Source organism: Puntigrus tetrazona, chromosome 22 (assembly GCF_018831695.1).
Source record: "Puntigrus tetrazona isolate hp1 chromosome 22, ASM1883169v1, whole genome shotgun sequence".
Lineage (NCBI taxonomy): Eukaryota > Metazoa > Chordata > Actinopteri > Cypriniformes > Cyprinidae > Puntigrus > Puntigrus tetrazona.
Genome location: NC_056720.1, coordinates 3,538,771 through 3,565,368, shown reverse-complemented (window position 1 = coordinate 3,565,368; position 26,598 = coordinate 3,538,771). Strand labels below are relative to the sequence as shown.

At 38.9% G+C, this 26,598-nt stretch overlaps 1 protein-coding gene and 3 long non-coding RNA genes across 4 annotated transcripts; 1 reads left to right on the top strand and 3 right to left on the bottom strand.

Annotated features, from left to right (window-relative positions):
- Positions 1-1,976: 1,976 nt before the first annotated feature.
- On the bottom strand, positions 1,977-9,828 carry LOC122327584. Its single transcript, XR_006247660.1, has 4 exons — positions 9,676-9,828; positions 9,245-9,349; positions 7,462-7,588; positions 1,977-2,156 (listed from the first exon to the last, which is right to left on the bottom strand). It is a non-coding gene; the product is annotated as an uncharacterized LOC122327584 (long non-coding RNA).
- Positions 5,555-9,237, top strand: LOC122327542. Its single transcript, XM_043222982.1, has 5 exons — positions 5,555-5,872; positions 6,019-6,354; positions 7,486-7,620; positions 7,718-7,785; positions 8,686-9,237. Exons 1-5 carry the CDS (start codon positions 5,821-5,823, stop codon positions 8,752-8,754), a joined length of 660 nt encoding a protein of 219 aa, XP_043078917.1. The 5' UTR covers positions 5,555-5,820; the 3' UTR covers positions 8,755-9,237.
- A 4,340-nt stretch (positions 9,829-14,168) lies between the features above and the next one.
- On the bottom strand, positions 14,169-16,433 carry LOC122327585. The gene is made up of 2 exons (XR_006247661.1): positions 15,768-16,433; positions 14,169-14,815 (listed from the first exon to the last, which is right to left on the bottom strand). It is a non-coding gene; the product is annotated as an uncharacterized LOC122327585 (long non-coding RNA).
- Positions 16,434-20,916: 4,483 nt separating this feature from the next.
- Positions 20,917-25,117, bottom strand: LOC122327599. Its single transcript, XR_006247679.1, has 2 exons — positions 24,433-25,117; positions 20,917-21,083 (listed from the first exon to the last, which is right to left on the bottom strand). It is a non-coding gene; the product is annotated as an uncharacterized LOC122327599 (long non-coding RNA).
- Between the last annotated feature and the right edge of the window lie 1,481 nt (positions 25,118-26,598).

The following is a 26,598-nucleotide window of genomic DNA, read 5'->3' as shown; positions in this document are numbered from 1 at the left end:
TTAATCTGGTTCAGATGGCCATTTTAGTCTAGTACTAGGCCTAAACTCTGTCAGAAACCTCCTTGAAGTTTACTGATAATTAGTGACAAACACAAATGGGCAAAACATACAAAACACAGATATTTGAATTCATAATATGTGTTCATTTTTAATTAGTATATTGAGCTATAAGCGAGTAAATAAAACACTGAAAATCATCTTTTTACTTGTTTATAGTGAAACTTAAGTTAATTAAAGATCAATGGCAGAAACGGCAAAAAGCAAACGTGTGAAACGTTTTCTTTAACAGTTCAGGGGTCTGAAAGAGCTTCGGTCGAGTTTGACCTGGGAGAGCCTGCAGTAAAGATGACTTCCTCCTGACTGAATTAGACCACACCCCCTGCCTTCAAACACAAGTTCTCTACAAACCCCGCGCCCCAAAACGTGTCAACCAACACAAACACATGTCATTATTTCTTTCTATTGCTGCAATAAACCAACCAATCATCGTTTGAGCTTTAGCCCCACCTACTTTGAACTGCCCTGCCCACTTAGAGTCATTTCGAAACGGAATAATATTTTATTTCGTGAGAAATGACATTTCTAAACAATAGAATTAGATGAATCAATTTGAAGACTTGTATGTTTGTGAATTGTAATATCAGTACAGTTAAAAAACAACGACACAGCTCATATAAAAACTAGACTTCCTTCGACACGTTACACGCATGCTCACTCGTCCGAGACAAAAAGACAGAAGTAGACAACGTTTTTTTTCTGCATGTCTTTGCTAGAGACCACAACACCCTCAGCTATTCTTAAACTCCCCAGAGCTGCTGGAAGAAAATGTTTAAAGAAAACGCACTTGTTTTTTTCTGCTTTTGTCATCTGGTTGGTAAGTTATACACATTTGATTTTTCTTTAGTTTGTTACGGTAGCAGTTACTACAATATAACATTATTTAAATCAGTCAGTAGATATGACTAGAAGATATCATCAGGATTCAGGTTTAATCAATATTATTCATATTAAACATTATTTACTAGCTCATAACGATACTAAACATTAAAATTTAGAATTCAAGTATCTTATTTTCCGCACTGCTGTTTTAGTCTTTATAACTTTTTAAAGTTTGTAATCATTTCAAATCTATGGCTAATTTTAGTTAAAACTTTATTAAACGTGACTTTAGTATTATGTGACTGAGAGACTGTTTCTGTTTGTTCTTCAGGTGTGTTTGGTGTTGATGTGAAGTCAGTGTCAGTGAAGGAGGGAGATTCAGTCACTCTGAAGATTAATGTTACTGAACTACAGACAAATGATGAGATTAAGTGGAGATTCGGAACTGAGGGGAGTCTTATAGCTGAAATCAATGGAGAGACCAGTGATATCTGTGCAGATGATGAGAGATTCAGAGACAGACTGAAGCTGGATGAGACTGGATCTCTGACCATCATGAACACCAGAAACACAGACTCTGGACTTTATGAAGCTGGAATAAGTCTAAGCAAATCATATGATAAACACAGATTCAATGTTACTGTCTATGGTGAGTATTACAACTAACTATTATATGCAACAAATTTGGAATATTTATTAAAATAATTCTACTACTGCCAAAAAAAGTGCTAATGTAAACGTTTTATCACACAAATAAAAATCAGATTGCACTTGATTATTTGACATAGAGATGATTGTACTATATATATGCACGTTACAAATTGCTAGTCTCGGTTAACACACACTAGACTGCTTCTTTAATTAAGAGCTGTTGTGTCATATATGACTGTTTGACAGGTTGCTTGCTATCCACATTTACCACAGCCAAAACCAAGCGTTTAATTAAGATTATCAAGAGACAGGATGGAAAGCGTTTAATGAATTTATAAATTAAATAATGAGTTTATCGTTACAATAACCTTTCCAGATTAAATTACATCACAACACATATTTAGTGCTTTGTGCACTTACTTTTTCTTCTATTCATTTACTTACAATAATGACTGTTTCAAAACCAGCTCCTCCAACTCCTCCTTCATCCATCAGTTCCTCCTGCTGGTCCTCCTGTAGGTTCCTCCTGCAGGTTCTCCTGTAGGTTCTCCAGTCTTTCTGATAGCTCTGATCTCTGCTGCTGCTGGATCTCTGCTGTTTCTTGTTGCTGTCGGGATCTTCTGCATCTGCAGGAAACAAAGAAAAGCACAGAATTCAGTAAGAACTGCTTTATTATTAATCTATTGTTTTACTTAACCTTCCATTGCTTATGAATATTGTTGGCTCTATAACAGCTTGTGTTTTTTTGTGTGTTCTTTCAGAGAGCTAAGCTGGAGGATGATGTGTATACTCTAGTGTTGTATACAGACATTAATTACATTTATTAGTTGAATGTTTCCTCGTTAATAATGTTCTGAGCACAGTCAGTAGGTGTTCATGCTTACACGAACTGTGTAGCGGCAGCCTGTGTGTAAAAATAACAGTTACTTGTTATTTCACTTGTCAAACATTGGTCCAGTGCTGGTGACTTTTTGCAGTACTGTGTACAGACAGACTCAAGTCACTCAAAAAGGCCTGATTTTTAGAAGCGGATGAAATGTGGTTTCATCTGTTGGGTAGACAGTTAGTGCATGAGAATGTGGCTAATGCTGAATGTTTGTGGTTAATGTGCATGTTTGTGTGTCTTGAGACGTGAAAAGTGTGTTCCTGTGAATACACGAGAAAGGCCGTCCACAATTTGCATTTCTCTTTTTGTGAAACTTTTATCGTGAAGTAAAATATTAATATTCAGTGGCATATGCATCTATGACATATCTATTTATGACTTTATATACAGTGATCCTTCGGATAAGAAGTGTTAGTTTTAGCAGAAATTATTTAGCAACACTTAGAAGATATTTCTGAGAAGTTCTATCATTCTTGATATTACACTTAGGTCAGCAAGTGTGTTTTAAGAAGAACAAATTCAGTGCACGATTTACGATATTGGGGAGTTTCTAACTAAAATAAAGACAATTAATGGCATCCCGGCAAACATTGGTCCAGTGGGAAAGTCCAAAAACAGTTGCGGCAGGGCGACATAAATATGCAAAAATATGTAGCGCAGGATTCCTAAAAATGTATTCTGATGCATTTCTACAGTTCGCTGTGGTTGCATGTAAAGTTGTTACTTTGAGCTTTCTTTTTAGGTTGAGTATACTTGAAAAGCTTTTCGAATGTTGCGCGTGAAACTGAATGGGTAGATATTATTGCTGGACCACCTGTTGTCGACCACCAGCCTGGTATATACAGTGCAGCATGACAAACACCAACCAGTTATAATGTCATGTGACTGATCACCCTATGATAAAACCTCTTTCAAAAAAACAAGCCTGTTTTTATAGTTGAGTTTTTAAGACCGGCGCTCTCTAGTGTTCACAAAAATAAATTACCTCTCTGCAAGGCAGGATTAAATTTTTTTTTATTGTGGAGCAAAACTACATAAAAAGCTGATTAATCACAGATACTTAAAATAAAATATCAAAAAGATCTGCTTTCAAGTAACAGTGAGCGAAGAATCACTCTAGCACTGTTCTGTATGCTGAAATAAAAAATATATATATAAAAATGCTAGACATGTTTTGTCTGCTGAAAAAAAAAGTTTAAAAACATTGAAAAATCAACAAAACGAAATAGACTGGCTAAGGCAAAGATCATTTAAAAAGAGATTGTGAGAAGCATTCCTAAATAGTGTTGTGTCCGAGTACAGCATCCGAGTCAAGCGTCAAGGACTTTTGAAGTTGCTGTTGAGAAGATCAAGATTGAGAAGATCAGATGGTAAGGCGACTGCACTCATCTCTTGATCTTCTCAAATCACACGCGGTGTTACAGAGCGAGATCTAACACAAGAAGTTAAAGGTCAAGGGCCCAACTGAAGCAAACACTGATCCCCACGACAGTGACAAGCTATTTTGAAGAAAGACTGTAACCAGGCTTTTTTGGGTCACCATTGACTTCCATAGAAGGTTACAAACTGGTTACAAACTTTCTTCAAAAAGTCTTCCTTTGTGTCTGGCAAAATGAGTAAATTCATACAAATTTGTACATAATTGACATAATTTTCATTTTTGGGAGAACTATTCCTTTAAGCCCAGTCCCAGACTAAATGTAAACGCTCACCACAGGAGAGATGACCAACAGAATGGAATAAAAGAACAGAATAAAACAGAGCGACACATTCCTACACAATGAACATTTTACCATGACATTTATTAGAGAAGGTGAACTGTGTAATTTCTGTACCATAAAAATTAATATTAATTAAATTAAATTAAATTCCCTCATTCTAATTCTAGTCATTCGGAGCAGCATACTGACTCTATATTTGGCTAAATTCTGTCTTTTACAAACTTTAACACTGAATTGAAATGTTCAACAGCCCAAATTGAAAACTGGAGACACGACAGGAAAGCACGGGGGACGAAAAGATTGCATTTTTTCCCAGAGTTTCAAAAAAATGCCTCAAACGCTGACACACTCGTCCACATACATGGTTGTAGAGTGAGAATTTTTTTTCCTTACAAAAGCATTCAACCTAGGTCACGAACATGAAATGAAAAAGCTTGCCGTTTAATAATCTTTTGATACTCCAGTAGTAAGATTTATTTTGAACTATATTACTTATCGTAATATTACTCTATGGACAAGCGCTTTTAAAATGAATGAATAAAGCTGCGAGCGCCACCTTCTGGTGAGACGCCAAATTGGAAAAGTCAAAGCCAAACTTTTGTGGGGAATAAAAATATTTTTTGAAAATCTAAATGGTTTTTGATGCTCAAAGCAATGTTTGGGGAAAAGATTGGACATAGTTTATAAAAATAAGAACTGAAAAAAGGTTATTAATTTAATGGAGTTAGAGATTTGTTACAATCTTCCTCTATAAGGTTGAGAGTGTTGAAAAAGGCGGATAATTTCTGAAACTTTCCAGAAATTTTGGAAACATAATAATTGCGTAGTTTTTTTTTACCCCAAGTGGTGAAGAAGAATAAAACTACTAGAGGCAGAAATTGCATTTTACTTCCTGAGCAGCAAGTATTGACTATTCCTTCCAGATCCGGTTGAACTATTTTCACTTCACCACTGAAAGACTGCATATATTAGACCTGTAATTCTCTGTGTCTGAATCCACCATCATCAATATCAGATGCCAGCCTCTCGATTTTAGCTATGATTGACCTCTATCAGCAAACACACCTGACAACACAACTAACATGAAAAGATAAGACAAAAAACAAAAAACTTTTAATCAGATTTCAACACCATGAAAAATGTATACAGTTACAAATTTGATTTACGTCAATGAAAAAAACCAAACAATCACTTTGGCTAAGTTCAAATCTACTGTTTCTTCGTCCAACATTTAGGCCCATATTCACATATTCCTGGGAATAGCGTCACAAAATCATGACATGAAATGGGTTAATGACATAAAATTGGCCACGTTCAAGGGTTTATAACGAGGACCTGTACTGTAAAAATAAAAGTGTTTAAATTTGGCTTTCATTAGGGCAGTATGCACAATTTAAACCACTTACGTCCCTTTAACTCACACTTTGTGGAGGCCATGAAACCACACCTGAACTCTAAATTAAGTTAATCTTTCCAGCTGTTTATAACGTCTGTGTACTGAAACACAGTGAAGAAACAGCTTAGTTGTGAAACTTGACTACAGTTCAACACACTGCACGCTCAGCTCAGCTCAGACACAAAGACAGAAGTAGATTTTTTTTTTTCTTCCTGACTACTTTAGTCCACGGCGCTCTCAGATCTTCTTTTTCACCTCCCCGAGGTACAGCATTTCAAACCCCGGAGATGTTAGAAGTGTTTCAAGTCTTATCGTGGCTGTGTTTTTGCCATCATGCTGGTAAGTTAGAAACATTTTTAGGGGTCGTGGCCGCCGTTAGCGTCTACCTTTCAAACCTAGCGTTTTTTGACTGTTCTGAACCTAAAGCTTGGTTAAATTAAACGTTAACATTATTATACTTGACTGAGAAGGTGTTTGTTCGTCAGGTGTGCTCGCTGATACAGATGCAGTGAAGTCAGTGTCGGTGACCGAAGGAGATTCGGTCGCTCTAAACATTACTCTCACTCAGATACAGAAGGCTGATCAGATTCTGTGGAGGTTTGGAGAGAACAGGTCAGTCATAGCTAAAATCAATCGAGAGGCTGGCATCTCAAACACACCTGACATTCATGACGGGAGATTTCGAGACAGACTGAAGCTGGACAATCAGACCGGATCTCTGACCATCACGAACACCACAGGCACAGACTCTGGAGTTTACGAAGTATCCATCAAAAACAGCAGTTCAGAGGCTCAACACAGATTCTCAGTCACTGTTTATGGCGAGTAATCACCCTCACATTGTTATATGCTTCAAAAAAATATCTCTGTGACGCAATCCCATTTTAAATATTAATACACGTAACTAACGCCTTCATTAAAAATGTCACTAAACTGACTTTATTGTCTTCTGATCATATGTCATGTCATAAATAATTAGTCAAACCTATCATGCAGTTATGATTTTTAATATCAAACGCATATAGCTCGCTCCAAACAATGTCATGCAAACACAGTCAGATAGTTACGCTTACACTCATAAAAATGCATCATGCTCACACAGTTCCTCCATTGACTGCTTGAAGAGGTCTTGACATGAGCTTGATTGACAAATATCTCATGGCATAAACGTACCTTGGTGCACTTTTTGGCGAGATATGAAATATGTATCAACAAGTACATATTACTGCCACTTTTTAAAAGAAATGAACACAGCAGTAAAAGTCGGACACCTTTTCAGTTTCCATCAATAAAGTGTAATTTTCGCACAATTACATTAAGAATGTCAGGTTATGACTAACAGTATTGATACGACGCTGAACGTTATATATCACACATATCCAGCTTCTCATATCTATGGTTTTTCACGTAAAACAGCATAGAACTGAATAGCTTGATCCCGGTGTAAAACGGTTAGACAAAACAGTTCAAAGGAAGTAGAAACGACACGACTGCATTAACAAAAGCCTTTTGATATCAGTTTTGCATTTGTTAACACTATCAGGATTAACATTTAGCGATAAACTTTAGTCACAATATGTAGCTAAAGCAACATAATGAAAACATAGCAATACTTACCTGTCAACGTAATAAAAATGTGCCAGGGTTCACGCATTGAACACGTTTTTTTTAGTGCTACTCAGTGGCCATTTCTCTTTGAAAAAGGCACGTAAAAATGAGTTACATATTATCACAATAAATGGCAAACTTTTGTGATCATGCTGATGTTTGGTACAGATTTTTAACAAGCATGCGCTACTCCGATGCATTCGAACTTGATGCGATTGCATCTTTTGAAGCATCGTAACACAGAAGCATGTAAAGGCCAGTTTGTCAGCTGTGCTGATAATACTCTTTATGTTAGCTATAGATCAGCCTCATTTACTCACACTGATGTCTCTCTTTCCTTCCAGAAGTCCAGAACCCTCCTCCAGACTCGTCACTTCAGATAGTGCTGACCTCTGCTGCCGTTGTTGGATCTCTGTTAACTTTAGCTGCAGTCGGGATCTTCTGCATCTGCAAGAAACATAGAAAAACTGATCACGAAGGCAAGTGTTAGATAATGATGCTACATCTGCGAAAATAGGGGTATGCTGTAATAAAAAGGCAAGGTGATTTAATGCCTCTATTTATATTTTCAAACAGTTCAGACTCATACAGAAGAGATCACTTACGTCGATCAATTGTTCCTCAAAAGAAACACACAGAAAGCGGTAAGATCATTTATCTGTTTCTTGGGCTTTAAAAATCATTAAAACACTGGCAATTAGATGTTTTAGTCCCGTAAGTGCCCACACTTTCTTTTTTTGGGTCTATAATGTTCTGATTAATTGTGACATACCCTGGAGAACTTCCATGCATAGAGGAAAAAAATATATCTAAAAAACATTAGCATAAAACGTGAGTGAGTGTGCATAGATATATCCACGAATGGTAGAAACTTATTTTGAACACTAAAATATAACTGGATAACTGTTCAGACCATTTGCACACAAAAAACAAATAAATAAAGGAATAAATTAATGGCAAGAACTAAAATCACGTTTTATTTAGATACTACTTTTTTTTTTTTTACTTTGAGGCGGAAAGGCGGAGTTTCCATAAATAAGAAATAATAATTTAATTAATAATAAATAGATTCGATTCGAAGACAAACAAGAAGGTGTGCAAGAACTTTGCTCTCAGATAACAGATACATTCGTTGAAACAGAAAAAAAAAACCCATTAAAATATGTCTGTAAATTTTAGAAAACCTGAGTTGGAAATATGCAAATTTAAAAAAAAAAATTATATATAAAAACAGTCAATGAAAAAATAGTTTTTCAAATATTGACAGTCAAAAGGGTTTTATACAAATGCAAAACTTTAAAAGAAAACAGAACCGAAAGGAAACATCCTTTGTTTCGACTAACAGAGCGGTCACTTCTCTCGTGTATGAGGAAACAGAGATGACGATTGCTTCGATTCTTGCAGGACAGCATTACTAAAACCATCCAAATAACCCGAATTAAACTTTTGAACTTATGAGGATGAAGACTACCGTATGAGACTGAATCTTAGGAATCAAGCACATTAACTCCAGTAAACTCTTTTGTCTCTGTTTTTTCTTTCAGGAAGTCAAACAGAAGGATGAAGTGGTGTACGCACGTGTCGTACGAAAGGTTGACCGAACTGCTGCTTAAAGATGTCATGATTGCGATCAGTTTACATTAATGCTAGAAATATACATATATACATACATATATATACATATACAACAAAGAGCGAACTACTTCAAATATCTACTTCATCATGAATCAAAACATGTCTCTCTATTTAAAAAAACTTGGCTCTTTACTTCACTCTTTACATGTTTCCATAAAGTTAACTATAGTAACAGATTTTACTTTACTGTAAACCTTTCTTCGTCACACGTGATCTTAGCATGCTAGCGCCATGCTCTACTATTTGAGCTACAGGAAAAGCCGTTCAATAAGAAACATCTTTAATACCAGCATAGTAATGAAGGCACATCACACTGTGATGCTGAAAAGTGCTGCTGAGATCAAACTGCTTTTTTTTTACCTATATAACATGAATCTTCCGTACGATACGTGCAGTCGAATTTTGGTTTGGATTTCTTGCAGCAGCAGATCAGAAAAACAAGAGCTGCAGCACAACGCAAAGACATACCACTGACAGGGAATGTGATCTCTGTGGGTCCTTCTGTGCTGCTGATCTCTAGTTTATATTCTCCAGAGTCTGCGGTTCTGATGCTGCTGATCGTGAGATCTCCAGCTGCATAAACACATATAATAAATAAATAGCATAAAACTAACAAAAAGGGCTGTATTTTGTGCACTTCTTTAGTAATGTTAGCATGTAGAGAGTTACAGAAAAATATTTAACATGCAAGAATAATTGGAATAATGTTTTATTTAATGTGAAAGAAAAACAGTATAGTAACATCAGTGACTCAGTGACCATTTTATTTTCAAATATAAAACAATTATGTATTTGTCAATCGTGATATTATGAATAAAATAAGGGGAAAGTGCGCATTTGCAGCGTATGGTAAAACGAAACCGAAAGTGTTCCAGCTGTATGCTGAAAACCAAACTTACCGAAAGTGAACAACCGGAAAAGAACGACCTTAAGTGCGCCTTTCATCTTGATGTAGAGCTGCGTGTCTACGATCCGTGCAGTTATTAAATCCTATGTGTTTGTCAGAGATCCGACCCCGCCAGATTATTACTCCACTAGTATCGTTAAATGTAGTGTTGAGTGTGGAGAGGGGTTAGGAGTAGTAGTGATTTCAAGCAAAGAAGTAATAATTTGGCAGGGAGAAAATCGACACAACATCGTTTCTGAACCGCGCCCCGAAAAAGCGCATTTTATGCGCGTGTATTGGTGCACTTACGGTACGGGTGCTGCGAGCGGACAAAATACATACCGGTGTACATTATACTTTAGCTTATTTTAACTTTCAGTATTTGTAAATACATTAAATGTGTACATAAACGATTGCATTGTACCTTAATAATATAATATAATATAATATAATATAATATAATATAATATAATATAATATAATATAATATAGTTTGTGAGACACACACTCAAAGTAAAAACATAAATAAATAAATAAATAAATGTGCAATCACCCCAAACATTCTTGCACTTGGATCATTTCATTATATTTAAACAATCATAAAAATGTTTATTTTGTACCTCATTCTTTCAACTGATCTGTATTCAGAGTGACCCTGACAACATAAAAACATATACGGCAAATGGTTGTTGCTTTAGGGTGAATTTGCATTTAATTCTCTCCAAAACTATGATGTAATTAAAAAATAATAATAACAGTAATCAAAAGTAATTAAGCATGAACATTTACTATTTAATACTAGACAACCCAACAACTCTTCTACATGTAACAGACATTTATTTTACATGCACTTATATTGTACAGAAAACCACAGCTGACTTAAAACAGCCCATTCATTTGTTCCTGATTCTCTCAGCTCTCTCAATGCATTCGTATCAAAAGTTGTTTGAGGATCAAACTAAACCATTTTATTTTGATATCAGCAGTATACTGATTATATTGGTTTACAGTCTTCCATTTAAACAGAAGGCCTTATTTATACCTGTAAACAAATGTGGTTTTATTTGTTTTGGTAGATAGCATGTGCATAAAAAAAAAAAAAAACATTTTTAGCATCTTTGGTTACTGTTTTTGTTTTACCCAGCAGCTGAAGATGTGCTCTGATTGGTCATCACTGTTCGATGGGCGTGGTTAATATAACAGTAATGGATCAATGTGACATATTGGACATTTAATCCGTAAATGTAAAAACATATACAGGGACTGAATTTCAAATATAGGTTAGTTATGAATAAAATCGATACATGTGAGTGCTATTACATTTGCCATCTTAAAAAAAAACAATATTTGATTTCATTTGGACGAATAAAATACACTGGAGGAAATAAAATTGTTTTGGTTTTTGTACAATGAAGTAATAATAATAACTAGAAAGTACATTTCCTGAAGAAAATGTGAGTGGTGCTTGCCGTGGCCAAATTTGCAACTTGGTTGCTACCTACTATTGAGTTTTATAGAGTTCTCATCATGGATGACCATGTAGCTAGTCACTGTTAGCATGTAGTACTAGCTAGCATGACTAACATGTCTGAAGTCCGGTTTGCTAAAACAAGTCAGAAGAACCAGTTCCCATGTCTATACGATATTGTGATGCAGAGACATAGGTCTTGCTAATCGGTGGCTAGGGTACATTGTTTGGTTGCTGAATTGGCAGCTGACCATCATGATGTACTAAAGTGTGCTTGTCATTATGAATTAAATAAATCAAACCCCATGTCTCTAAGACATTCAGACTTGAAGTATGCCTGTGTGGGCTTGGGTTGCTAAGGTCATTGATAGTGGTCGCTAGGGCGTGGCTAAGAAAAAAAGTTAATAGATTCACGATTACCTGTCTCCTGCCCCGAGTCAAACGAGCCCACCCCCATGTCACTGTGACGTTTGGTTTTGAAGATATGTCTGTTTAGAGTTTGGTTGCTAGGTTGCTTGATAATGGCTGCTAATAATAATGTTGATAATGTTGATAGCATGACTAGCATATGACTAGCATATTTCCAGCATGATTAGCAAGTGACTAGCATATAGCTAGCATGACTAGCATGTTGCTAGCATGATTAGCATGTGACTAGCATGTCGGTAGCAATTTTCCAGCATGAATAGCAAGTGACTAGCATGTCGCTAGCATGACTAGCATGTGACTAGCATGTTTCCAGCATGATTATCAAGTGACTAGTATGTCGCTAGCATGACTAGTATGTGACTAGCATGTCGCTAGCATGACTAGCATGTGACTAGCAAGTTTCCAGCATGAAAAACAAGTGAATAGCATGTCGCTAGCATGACTAGCATGTGACTAGCATGTCGCTAGCATGTTTTTAGCATGATTAGCAAGTAACTAGCATGGTACTAGCATAACTAGCATGTCACTAACAAGTTTCAAGCATGATTAGCAAGTGACTAGCATGTCGCTAGCATGACTAGCATTTGACTAGCATGTCGCTAGCATGACTAGCATGTGACTAGCATGTCGCTAGCAAGTGTCCACTATGATTAGCAAGTGACTAGCATGTCGCTAGCATGACTAGCATGTGACTAGCATGTAGCTAGCATGACTAGCATGTGACTAGCATGTCGCTAGCAAGTGTCCACCATGATTAGCAAGTGACTAGCATGACTAGCATGTGACTAGCATGCAGCTAGCATGACTAGCATGTGACTAACATGTCGCTAGCAAGTGTCCACCATGATTAGCAAGTGACTAGCATGTCGCTAGCATGACTAGCATGTGATCAGCATGTCGCCAGCAAGTGTCCACCATGATTAGCAAGTGACTAGCATGTGACTAGCATGGTGACTAGCATGCAGCTAGCATGACTAGCATGTGACCAACATGTCGCTAGCAAGTGTCCACCATGATTAGCAAGTGACTAGCATGTCGCTAGCATGACTAGCATGTGACTAGCATGTCGCTAGCATGACTAGCATGTGACTAGCACGTCGCTAGCCAGTTTCAAACTTGATTAGCAAGTGACTAGCATGTCGCTAGCATGACTAGCATGTGACTAGCATGACTAGCACGTGACTAGCATTTTGCTAGCATGACTAGCATGTGACTAGCATGTCGCTAGCATGACTAGCATGTGATTAGCATGGTACTAGCATGACTAGCATGTCACTAGCATGTCGCTAGCATGTGACTAGCTTGTCGCTAGTATGACTAGCATGTGACTAACATGTTTCCAGGATTATTAGCAATTGACTAGCATGTCGTTAGCATGACTAGCATGTGACTAGCATGTTGCTTGCATCCAGCATGTGACTAGCATGTCGCTAGCATGACTAGCATGTGACTATCATGTTTCCAGCATGATTAGCAATTGACTAGCATGTCGCTAGCGTGACTAGCATGTGACTAGCATGTTGCTTGCATCCAGCATGTGACTAGCATGTCGCTAGCATGACTAGCATGTGACTATCATGTTTCCAGCATGATTAGCAATTGACTAGCATGTCGCTAGCGTGACTAGCATGTGACTATTTTGTTTCCAGCATGATTAGCAATTGACTAGCACGTCTCTAGCGTCTCCTAGGTCTTCCCGGTGGGACATGTCTGGAACATCTCCATTGGGAGGCGTCCGGGAGGCATCCGGATTAGATTCCCGAGCCACCTCAGCTGGCCTCTCTCGATGTGGAGGATCAGCGGGTCTACTCCGAGCTCCTCACGAGTGACTGAACTCCTCACCCTATCTTTAAAGGGAGTGCCCAGCCACCCTACGGAGGAAACTCATTTCAGCCGCTTGTATGCAGGATCTCATCCTTTTGGTCATGACCCAAAGCTCATGACCATGTGTGAGAGTAGGAACGAAGATCGACCGGTAAATTGAGAGCTTCGCCTTGCGGCTCAGCTTCTTCTTCTCCATGACAGACCGGTACAGTGACCGTAATACTGCAGAAGCTGCACCGATCCGTCTGTCGATCTCTCGCTCCATCCTTCCCTCACTCGTGAACAAGACGCCAAGATACTTCTCCACCTCAGGCAGGAGCTCCCCACCAACCTGAAGGGGGCAAGCCACTCTTGTACGACTGAGGACCATGGCCTCAGGCTTAGAGGTGCTGATTCTCATCCCAGCCTCTTCACTCCCCAGCACACACTGTAGGTCTTGGCCAGATGCAGCCAACAAAACAACATCAGCAAAAAGCAGAGAAGCTATCCTGTGGTCACCAAACCAGACCCCCTCCAACATGCACTGGGAACAAGTCTGATTTAATGCCGGCAATGCGAACTAAGCTCCTGCTCTGATCATACAGGGACCGGACGGCCCTTAGCAATGGGCCCCTTACCCCATATTCCCAGAACACCCCCCCACAGGATAAATATCTATATCTATATATTTATCTATTTTTTTATTTATCAGTATAACTGAGTCTTTTAATCTTAAACAGTCAAAAATATATTATAGAAAACATGTATCTGTGATCTTTTCATCAATAATAACTGAAATCAACAAATAAAGAGTCACTCAGCGTTTTATTTTCTTAAAACTAACAGTCAACTGTAAGGCATTTTCGCATTGGTTTATAAATGAAGCAAAAAGCAGAAGAAAATAAATCTTCATCCCGTTTAAAACGTGATATCAGTCTTCAGCAAAACATCTTCAGAAATTCAGAACACACTTCAGAGATCACATTCACATCTTATCAGGTGAAAGACACATATGAAACATATATAATGATCTAGGTACAATATTTCAAATACAAAATATTTGACCATGAACACTTCAGGCAAAGCCCATGTGTGATGTAACAACAGAAGAACATCAAATAAAAACAAGAAAAATACTTCAGGCGTAACAATCAAGCTACTTCACGGTGTAACATCATCACTTCAAATCAGTCAAACTAGAAATGTAATAAAAATTTAATAATAGTGCAATATCAGACTCAGCGCAAACAGCGATCTGTTATATCAGCTTCTTCATATAATGAACGCTTCTCTATTTATGCCAAAGCAAATAAAAGGGTTTCAAGCTCAAACGGTTCACGCGTATATTTTCCTTCATGTGTACAGTTACTATAAACCACTGCTGTTCTCCGTTTCAAAGAAGGTCGTGGTCATTAACGTGTGTCCTGGTTATCTTGGTTTTGTCCATTCATTACTGAATTGAGGGAAGAGAAAAACAAAAAAACAAGTCAGTCTAGAAGAGAAGAAGAGTCTGAACTCATCACGTAACACTGATGAAGTAATAAGTGTTTAATAAATGAATTAACGAAGCCACTGTAACAAATATGTGATGTTGAGGATTATGAAGCTCCTGCTGTATTATCTGGTGAAAGAAAGGTTAATTTCAACACTTAACCTCTAATTGGACCAATATTTTTAATAACTGTTGTACAGAGGACACTTAAAGAGAAACTAATGGGTCAGTTTTTATTAATAGTGTTTCAAGCTGTAAAACTATAAATGTCTAATATGTAAATATTTAAAATAATCTTATTTTCCACAGCAACACGTATAATGAAATATATAATAAAGAGTTGAAGTTAATGAGGGTGTATATCACTAATAAACAATCATCACTTCATTAAAAGAATAACAGAGCGATTGGTTTGAAGAATGCAGGTTTTTGTTGACTGATCGTTTTCTCTCTTATTTAACTGCAGTGCAAAGGACTAAAGTGCCACTTAAAAGTATTTTCTATAGCTTTTATAACAATAAAATCCACACTCAGTCTTAAAAAAAAGTTAGACTGAAGCAGTGTTAAAGTCAATGAGATGATTAGTTTAGTAATTGAGTGAAGAGCATTAATTAAGAACACCTGCTGGTAACAAACTGAACCCTTTAAAGACATGCTGTCTATAGGTACTATATTGAATTATTTTTTTTTTTTTTAGGTATGAGCACAAATATCTGTGATGTAACCGTGAAAGAGCATCAAATAAACACAATCAAGAAATTAATTGCTTAGCTTGAGATTACTTATGAAAAACATGCGGGTGTAATAAGCTCTCTCTCATCTTGAAAGAAAGCACGTTTCTGTTTTTTTTTATATATGTTTGACTTCATTCACTCTTCATGTGTTTAATGCTACAGCGAGTGACGAAACATACCGTTGTTCTCCGCTGCACTCTCCATTAGCTTAATCTCTGAAGGATTTGGGTCTGAGAGAGAAAAAAAACAAGCAGAACTCGTTATATAACACAGATGCTGTATTGTAATGATTCATCTACAGTGAAGCTACAGCAACAAACATTAAATCCAAGGGTTATAAACAATGACAAAGCAATTTGTTTGAAGAACGCAGGTTTTTGTTGACTGATCATTTTGTTTCTTTGATTTAACTTCCATTTAAAAAGTATTTTCTTTCCATTTAAATAGTACTTCTCTAGTCTTCTTTTATATTCGTATTATGATATTTAAATGAACAGGAATGACTTATTTTTCATAGTGTTTGTTCATCCTTATTAAAAACAAACTTTACTTTACTGTAAACCGTTCACTGTCACAGACAATGTCAGAGTCATCTAGAGGACATATAATAAAGTCTAATAATTTCATTTTGATCTGCCGGAAATATCTTTAGACTCCTACAGAATGAAACACTGATTTTGTCACAGATACTCAGCATAATAGAGTCCTGGTTGCTTATAAAGTTAATATTTATTAGTAGTATTTCAAGTTATGCATGTTTTCTCAGTCTGTTCAGAACGACACACAGAGGGCTTTTCAGTCTAAAGTTCAAATCTGTGCTGACTTGATTAGTTCTGTATTAGTGGTGTTTCTTTTGTGATGCTGTTTAATAATAAATATTCTTAATACCATCACAGTAACGAAGACACATCACACTCTGCTGAGATCAAACAGTATCATCTTAATCTTTTTACCTGTACTATATGTACCATGTTCCATATGATACTTACCCCTGATTGTTCTTAGGATTTCTTGCAAACGGCGGTAGATCAGAAAAGCAGCAAAGCAGCAACAGCAACAGAACACCAGCAACAACACCAACACAAATCCTTGTTACAGCAGCTGGAGACAGACCTGAAACAGACATCAGTGTGAACGTGTGTATGATCTATAACACACTTACAGATACTTCAATATTTAGAAATGTAGCAAAACATAAACTGTCAAATAATAAGATTCCTCTACAACTGTCTCTCTGTGTTTAATCTGGCTTTATAGGCTATAACTGTATTCTTGTCAGAATGCGTGTTGATAATAATATAATAAAAATGTCTTGTTTTTAAAAGACTTGAGTTACTCCAACAGACACAAACACTGAAGCTCTTCTGTATGGTATATGTTCCGTTGATGATCTTTAGTTGATAAAATCCAGTGTGTCTCAGTGCTGGACCTCACAAAATAGAAATCTCCAGTTTAATATTTACATCCAGATTAATCTTTTAAATCTGACGTCACGAAAGCTATATGAAGGAGTGTTGCTCAGTTTCCATCGGAATTTTGCTATAGAGAGATGTCCAAACATCCACTCTTTTGAAACATCACTCTGCGTATTATCAACATTACTGTGTAGAGTCAAAGACTTCCAGTCACCCACTGATACTGTCTTATAACGCCATCTTTATCTCATTACTAAACACACCTGCAAACAAACACAAACCATTTCTCTGAGATTTAATTCTTATAACAGTTTAGAATCTCCTAACACTTGTGAGATCAATGCATCTGGTTAAAGACATCCTCACATGACAATGATTAGAAATATGTGCAAAATAATGATTTTACTGTTTGCTATTACAGAAGTCTTGATTTCTTAAAGAGTGATCTGGATTTGACTCTGAAACACTGGATTCAACATTTCATGAAACTTGGATGAAAATTGCTCTATCTGTATCTGTATCCATACACCTTTATAGACCTGAGACACAGTCCTCTTCCTCTAGAGGTCACTTGGCAGCTTAAAATCTTTCATTAGAGTGATCAGAGTCAAAATATAAAGAAATGTAGACATATAATAGAATCTTATAACATGATTTTGATTTACTGACCATTAATATTAACATGAAAATTCCTGAGTAAGACCATAGTCCTGCTACTTGTGATGATATTTACTGTATAATTTCCAGACTGATCTTGTCATGATGTTTCTGATGGTGAAGTCTGCTCAGAGTCATATCATTAATGTTGATTGACTGAGTGATGTGGTTGTCTTGATTGTCAAACCATAAAACCGCATTCTTTCCTGGTATTATATTAAAATGACAGGTGTAGAGTGACAGAATCTCCCATCATCAGCGACACTGACACCGTAGCATCTGTCTCAAGAACAAACACTGGAGAAGAACAAGAAAGTTTTGAGAGTTTTATAATGTGCTTTCAGCAGAAAAAAGGTGAGTGTGAAATACCCAGAACATCCATAAAATCTACTTTAAACTTGCATTTAGAGTATTTTCTATTACATTATTATTACATTAACCGATTACCATATGGGTGCAAGATAATAATCAGCCGATATGTTTGGACAATGCGGCATTTAATTATATATACATACTGTATATACACACACACTTTTTTGCTGTACTTATTACTTATATTTATTTTATTTGTAGAATTTAAAAAAATTAAAAACCCTGTAAATACTTTTTTAAAAACCTTACTTAGCTTGTAGCGTATAGAGATACAGTTTCAGATTAGCTTTTACTGATAACTTTTATACATATTATCACTAATGAGCGGTTTGGCAAATGGATCCATTTGCAGCTATTTATTAAATGAAGAGTCTACATTAAAAATACATGGTCAAAACAGGCAGGCGTCCAACAGGGCAAACAGGAGTATCAGAGACAGGCAAACACAAAATCCAAGAAGCAAAGAAGGTCAGGTCAGGCAGCAAACAATCAGAATATCCAAAGACAGGAGAGGGTCAAAACCAGGGAAACAGGAAACTAGAAACAAACCAATAGCAATCCAAACAATGAAACAGGCGAACAATGCAACCTGCAGGTGAGTGGTTTGCTGCAGTATTTATAGTCCACTGCCAGGAAGTAGCAGCAGAGGAAGTGATCACTGATCACCCAGAGGTAAAAGCTCCCTCTGCTGGCTTGGTGTTTTACAAGCCCCCTCCTAGGAGCGACTGTCTGGCGCTCCACAAGACAAACAACACAAAACAAAACTAGGAGCTTGGGAGGGGTTCCAGGAAGAGTCAGCAGACAGAGTCCAGGGATGGGAAGAGACGGAGGGAGGAGCCAGGAGAAGATAGGAGGAGTCCGGTGTGGAGGCGATCCAGAGCCCGGCCATGATGGTCTCTTGGTGACGCCGACAGAGGTAGGAGCCATGGAGGGGGAACGCCATCGACTCCATGGGGCCAACCGATGGCGGCAGAGCCGGTGGTCGAGGAGACTGAGGCGGAGGCGGAGAGCCAAGAGCCAGGGGTGACACAGAGGCGCTGGAGGTCCTAGGCGACACCGCAGGCTTCGCGACTGATGTGGAGACGGGGACGATAGGACGTGGCATAAGCCAGAGCGACAGAGGACTGAGATGGAGCTGGAGGAGTGGAATCCTGAGGCAGCGGATGGTCGACGACCGACCAGCGTAAGCCGAGAGACGATGGAGCCTGGTGGAGCTGGTGGACTGACGGACACGTGGAGAGGAGGGAGCTAGAAGCCCAGGGGAGCCGATGGGTCTACAAGCCGATGTGGAGTCTGGGACTCGGAGGTTTACACGGGCGCGGGCACTGGAGGCTTTGCACGGGCGCGGGCACTAGGAGGCTTTGCAAAGGGGCGCGGGCACTGGAGGCTTTGCAAGGGCGCGGGCACTGGAGGCTTTGCACAGGGCGCGGGCACTGGAAACCTGCACGGGCGCGGGCACTGGAGGCTTTGCACGACATAGGCTTTAGCCATCTTGGGAAGCGGCTCTGGAGGCGGCGGCATGCCATCTTGGGAAGCGGCTCTGGCGGGCGGCGCCATCTTGGGAAGCGGCTTATTGGCGGCGGCGGCCATCTTGGGAAGCGTTCTGGGGGGGCGCGCCATCTTGGGAAGCGGCGCTGGCGGATTAGCGGCGGCCATCTTGGGAAGCGGCTCTGGCGGGCGGCGCCATCTTACTAAAGCGGCTCTGGCGAGCGGCGGCCATCTTGGGCTAGAGCGGCTCTGGGCGGCGGATGCCATCTTGCAGCAGCGCTCGGGAAGAAGGCGGCCATCTTGGGCAGCGGCTCGGGAAGAAGATACGCCATCTTGGGCAGCGGCTCGGGAAGAAGGTTAAACATTACAGGAGTTGATGCGGTGTCCTTTTCCTCCTCATTTGCAACCAATGTGAAAGCTGACCCCACAGTCACTAAACCGAACTCAATAAACTGGAGCAAGTGACTACGTAGACCCTCTTACTGAACAAGTTTAGTCTTGAGTGGCTGATTTATTCCCTCGTGAAAAAGTGTCGATCAATAAACAGTCTGGTAGGTCAGAGAGGTAAGCCATGTCCAGAAATTCCTGAGTATAACGCCTCAAGTGATCGGGTGCCCTGCTTGAGGGTTAGCAAAGACATCTAACGGTGCGCGCCTACCTGGCCATGGTTCGGGTGAAAAGATTATAATTGGATCCTGGTGTGAGGTTGCATTCTGTCACGAATGAGCGGTCTGAGGCGTGCGGATCCATTTGCAGGCTTTTTATTACATGAAGACATGGTCAAAACAGGCAGGTGTCCAACAGGGCAAACAGGAGTATCAGAGACGCAGGCAAACACAAAATACAAGAACACGCGAAGGCCAGTTTAATTTTTCTGTTTCTTAAGACCAGTGAGTAAAGTGACAGTATCTCCCTGCAGCACTGATACTGACTCCACGTCATCTGTCTCAACAACAGATACATGAAAACAAACAGAAACAGTTTTAAGAGATTAAACTTGAAATGCTGTCTGGAGTATAAAATAAATCAGACTTATAACATGATTTCTACTGAGGGGAAAGAAAAGAGATGTGTTTAGAAGATCAATTGATTCAAGAGCAAGTGAACATGAGCATATTTACAGGTGTTTGGAAATGTATTAATTGAACTAAATGATTCAAAGCTCTGTTTTCCACTGAATTCAATATGAAATTAGGTACAACACATATATATCTAAACTATTCATGGAAAAGGAATCTAAATATATTTAATATTACTTTGATGTACTCACCCTGACAGTCACACTAAATGATCTGTGTACGGTGTATCTGCTTCTAGTACTAATGATCTCAGCTTCATAAAGTCCAGACTGTTCAGTTGTGATGTTCTTGAAGATAAGAGAACCAGTCTGGTCCAGGTGTGTGTTTCTGAATCTCTCTTCAGATGTGGAGATGATTTCAGCTAAAAGAGATTCCTCTTGTCTAAACCTCCATCGTATCACATCATCTTTCTGTAGATCAGTATGACCAGTTGGTAGAGTGACTGAATCTCCCTCCATCACTGACTTCACTTCAGCAGCAGACACTGAAGAACAAAAACAAACAGATTCTGTCAGGTATCACTTTTCTAACAGTCTCTAAACAGATTTAACACAGATATTGTTTAATGAGTTTCTTTCAGTATTCCTTCAAGTATTCCTTCCATCACCGACAATATCCCCAGTCGAGGTTAGCTGATGGGAACCTGCTAACCTCGACTGGGGATATTGTCGGGCGGGGAAGGAATACTTGAGGACTCCTCAATCCCGTCAACACGTCTTCCACTGAGGGAGCAGAGGCCGGGGATCCGGGGGGGGACTCGACCATTACCCTGGCTGAGGTCACTGAGGTGGTTGAGAAGCTCCTCGGTGGCAAGGCACCAGGGGTGGACGAGATCCGCCCGGAATACCTCAGGTCTCTGGATGTTGTGGGGCTGTCTTGGCTGACGCCTCTGCAGCATCGCGTGGACGCGGGAAAGTGCCTCTGGACTGGCAGGCGGGGTGGTGGTTCCTCTTTTTTTAAGAAGGGGGACCGGAGGGTGTGCTCCAACTATAGGGGGATCACACTTCTCAGCCTCCCTGGGAAAGTCTATGCCAGGGTACTGGAGAGGAGAATCCGCCCGATAGTTGAACCTCGGCTTCAAGAGGAACAATGCGGTTTCGCCCTGGATGTGGAACACTGGACCAGCTCTATACCCTCTCCAGGATGCTGGAGGGTTCCTGGGGAGTTTGCCCAACCAGTCTACATGTGTTTTGTGGATTTGAGAAGTCATTCGACCGGGTTCCTCGTGGTGTCCTGTAGGGGTGCTCTGGGAATATGGGGTAAGGGCCCTTTGCTATGGGCTGTCCGATCCCTGTATGATCAGAGCAGGAGCTTGGTCTGCATTGCCGGCATTAAGTCAGACTTGTTTCCAGTGCATGTTGGACTCCGACAGGGCTGCCCTTTGTCACCGGTCCTGTTCATTATTTTTATGGACAGGATTTCTAGGCGCTGATCAGGGCCGGAGGGGGTCTGGTTTGGTGACCACAGGATAGCTTCTCTGCTTTTTGCTGATGATGTTGTTCTGTTGGCTGCATCTGGCCAAGACCTCACAGTGTGTGCTGGGGCGGTTTGCAGCTGAATGTGAAGCGGCAGGGATGAAAATCAGCACCTCCAAGTCTGAGGCCTTGGTCCTCAGTCGGACAAGGGTGGCTTGCCCCTTCAGGTTGGTGGGGAGCTCCTGCCCCAGGTGGAGGAGTTTAAGTATCTTGGGGTCTCGTTCACGAGTGAGGGAAGGATGGAACGAGAGATTGACAGGCGGATCGTGCAGCTTCTGCAGTAATGCAGTCATTGTACTGGTCTGTCATGGTGAAAAAGAGCTGAGCCGCAAGGCGAAGCTCTCGATTTACCGGTCGATCTTCGTTCCTACTCTCACCTATGGTCATGAGCTTTGGGTCATGACCAAAGGACGATGATCCCGGATACAAGCGGCCGAAATGAGTTTCCCTCCATAGGGTGGCTGGGCGCTCCCTCAGAGATAGGGTGAGGAGTTCAGTCACTCGGGAGGAGCTCGGAGTAGACCCGCTGCTCCTCCACATCGAGAGAGGCCAGCTGAGGTGGCTCGGGCATCTGTTCCGGATGCCTCCCGGACGCCTCCAAGGGAGGTGTTCGGGCATGTCTCTCGGCTGGCCTGGGAGCGCCTCGGTGTCCCCGGAAGAGCTGGAGGAAGTGTCTGGGGAGAGGAAGTCTGGGCATCCCTGCTTAGACTGTTGCCCCACTGACCCGGCCCCGGATAAGCGGAAGAGGAAGAAGAAGAGGAAGAAGAGGAAGAAGAGGAAGAAGAAGAAGAAGAAGAAGAAGATATTCACATTCATGCATTATTCACAAAAACAAAGTGAATGAATACAGAGCATTGTTTTTATACTCTATTAATTTTTAAAATCTTTCACATAAACATTTAAACATTTAATTTTCCTGTAAAGTAATTTTCTCATCAACAATAACTGAAATCAATAAAATGAAACTGAAAACACAATATAGATCAGTGAAATATATCATTAAGAAACACACAACAGAATTATCAGTCAGCATTTTATTTTCTTAAAACCAATACGGTCAACTTCTGAGGCGTTTTTAACAGCGGTTTATAATGTAAGCAAAAGCAGAAGAAAATAAATGTTTAGAAATTAACGTCACTTCTAAGTCCTGTAAGAATATGAGGACTAAAACCTTCAATTCAGAAAACACTTCAGATATCACATTCACATCTTATCAGGTGACAGACAGATTTAAAACATTGCTTATATGAGGACCTCTTATAGGTACAATATTTCAAATACAAAACATTTCACCATAAACACTTCAATAAAGCAGAATATGTGTGATGTAACAACAGAAGAACATCAAATAAAAACAACAACCAAAAAAATAAAATAAAATCTTACACATTATCCTTTTATGCAATTATTTCTGCAAAACTTTTCAGGTGTAACATTCAATCGCTGTAACATCCTTCATTACCGTAAATCAGTCAAACTAGCTCTTAGTACAAAAGAATATAAAATAATGCAAAATAAGGATCAGAGCAAACAGCTATCAGCTTCATCATATATCAAAAGCATGTTTCTCTGTTCACATCAAAGCAAATAAAGTCTTCACTCAGTTTTACTAAAGCACAAACGGTTTGATTTCAGTCACTCTTCATATGTATGTTTGTCAAACCAAATGCAAGTAAGGAAAATAAAATTATATATATTTCATCACTGTGCAAACAAAGACACAAATCTATCAGATTATATATGTTTTAAGGTCTGACCACTAAGCTTCCTTGCTCTTTGTTTGTATTTTCAGTGATCACATTATCAACGTGGAGAGAGCGTTTGTGGATGTGCTTCTCCAGTTTCTCCATTCTTACCCAAGTTGGTGCTATTACTGGTTGCAAAACCAAAGAAGGAAAAAGAACAAATCCTGCACTTGGTTACTAAGTTTGGTGTAAGCAACTTGAATTTGTTCAAGGACAACCAGAAAAAGCCACAATGTACTCATCAACTTTGAGAGCGCTACTACTACTTCAGCAACTACTATGCTAAAAACTAACCTGTGAATATCCCAGTAATGTTGCTTAAATGATGCTATGTTTAGTGATTTATATAATCATGTTTGTTTGTTTAGGTTATTAAGCTAAGCATCTGAGAATAAGTATCTAAGCCTAAGCATCTGACAAAAACACTGAAAATGAGCAAATGAAGATCTAATTGTTGAAAAATTTTCAATAAATTCCTTCAGGGATGAAAAAATCTCAGGCTTTGAGTTAATTCTTGCTCCTTGATTAAAGCCTTTTTCAAATTAAGGCAGACATTGAGACTAATGTCAAAAACCTCATGTCAATTCATGTATATACACATCTTATAACATACTAGGATCGCTGGACAAATTTGTCTCTTCATTAATAGGACCATCTGCGCCATTTTGTCCTTTCTCTTCTAAAGTGAGGAAGAGAAAACAAACAGACAAACAAAAAAACAAGTGAGAAGAGAAAAAGAGTCTTAACTCATCACATAACACTGATGAAGCACTGTAATAAGTGTTTAATAAATGAATTATTGAAGTAACAAATATAACATGGTTTTGGTTAATTGCTAAATAATTTACCCTCGTTTGACCAATAATTTAATAAAAACTGTTGTACAGAGGACTATAGCAAAACTAAAAGAAAATAATGGGTGAATTATTAATAGTGCTTCAAAGAGTATAGAAAAATAGAAATGACTAAACAAGCATAAATATCTTGTTAAAATGAGTAGTTGTTTTTCTCTTATTATTAAATTATTATTACAATTTAAAACAGTATTTTTATTTCTTAGTCAAAACGAATCAGTGTTAATGTTGTTAGGATCTGAAAGAACATCGTGATACACATCTTACAGTGTTTGGTTTTCCTAATAGACCCAATGTCTTGCTGAAAGCAAACAGATTTGAAATATACTGTAAATCTTTCATTTCCATATAGACATGAAGCAGTCATTCATAGATTTATTTTGATGAAATATATAGACTAAATATAGACTATTCATTATACACAGTGCCTTGTGTAAGTATTCGGCTCCCTTGAACTTTGTGACCTTGTGACCCATTTCAGGCTTCAAACATAAAGCTATAAAACTGTCATTTTTTTAGAAGAATCAACAACAAGTGAGACACAATCATGAAGTGGAACGTAAATTTTTGGATATTTAAAACTTTTCTAACAAATAAAAAACAGAAAAATTGGGCTTTCAGTGCAGCAAACTCTCTCCAGAAGTTCAGTGAGGATATCTGAATGATCCAATGTTGACCCAAATGATGATAAATAGAATCCACCTGAGTGTAATCAAGTCTCAGTATAAATGCACCTGCACTGTGATAGTCTCAGAGGTCCGTTTAAAGCGCAGAGAGCACCATGAAGAACAAGGAACACACCAGACAGGTCCGAGATACTGTTGAGGAGAAGTTTAAAGACGGATTTGGATACAAAAAGATTTCCCAAGCTCTAAACATCCCAAGCCACCTGGGAGACACACCAAACATGTGGAAGAAGGTGCTCTGGTCAGATGAGACCAAAATCAAACTTTTTGGCAACAACGCAAATCGTTATGTTTGGCGTAAAAGCAATACAGCTCATCACCCTGAACAAACCATCCCCACTGTCAAACATGGTGGTGGCAGCATCATGGTTTGGGCCTGCTTTTCTTCAGCAGGGACAGGGAAGATGGTTAAAATTGATGGGAAGATGGATGGAGCCAAATACAGGACCATTATGGAAGAAAACCTGATGGAGTCTGCAAAAGACCTGAGACTGGGACAGAGATTTGTCTTCCAACAAGACAATGATCCAAAACAAAGCAAAATCTACTATGGAATGGTTCACAAATAAACATATCCAGGTGTTAGAATGGCCAAGTCAAAGTCCAGACCTGAATCCAATCGAGAATCTGTGGAAAGAACTGAAAACTGCTGTTCACAACGCGCTCTCGATCCAACCTCACTGAGCTCGAGTTGTAGACACGAGGAGGAATGGGCAAACATTTTGCACATTCATCATTTTGCACACCTAATTTTTCCATTTTTTATTTGTTAGAAAAGTTTCAAATATCCAATAAATTTCATTCCACTTCATGATTGCGTCCCACTTGTTGATTCTTCACAAAACATTACATTCGATAGCTTTATGTTTGAAGCCTGAAATGTGGCAAAAGGTCACAAAGTTCAAGGTTGCCGAATACTTTCACAAGGCACTGTATATATAAATATAAGAACATGTATCTCTGCTTGTTGATCTTTTTGCTACATTGTGTCTCAAACAAAACTCATATTTGATGTCACGACCTTTGTATTAATATCTTATAAGCAGACGGACTGTGCTCTTACTTTCAGAAGATGAATAAAGCCAGCCATACGTTATAATGGGTTCGTATTTGTGGATTTATGCAATGAACTCTACGGGTATTGGTTAGAGGACAGGCTGTTTTTCTTCTAACTTTCTTTAACTGCACAGTGTGTCCATTTGGTTGCTTGTTTAATAAAATTTATTTTAGTTTAGTATT

What these genes read in the sequence shown, in the direction of transcription:
- LOC122327542 (XM_043222982.1), top strand. Translation starts at nt 5,821, where the DNA reads ATGTTAGAAGTGTTTCAAGTCTTATCGTGGCTGTGTTTTTGCCATCAT. An exon ending in GTGTTTTTGCCATCATGCTG is followed by an intron (nt 5,873 to 6,018) that starts GTAAGTTAGAAA and finishes TTTGTTCGTCAG; the next exon opens with GTGTGCTCGCTGATACAGAT. An exon ending in TAGAAAAACTGATCACGAAG is followed by an intron (nt 7,621 to 7,717) that starts GCAAGTGTTAGA and finishes ATTTTCAAACAG; the next exon opens with TTCAGACTCATACAGAAGAG.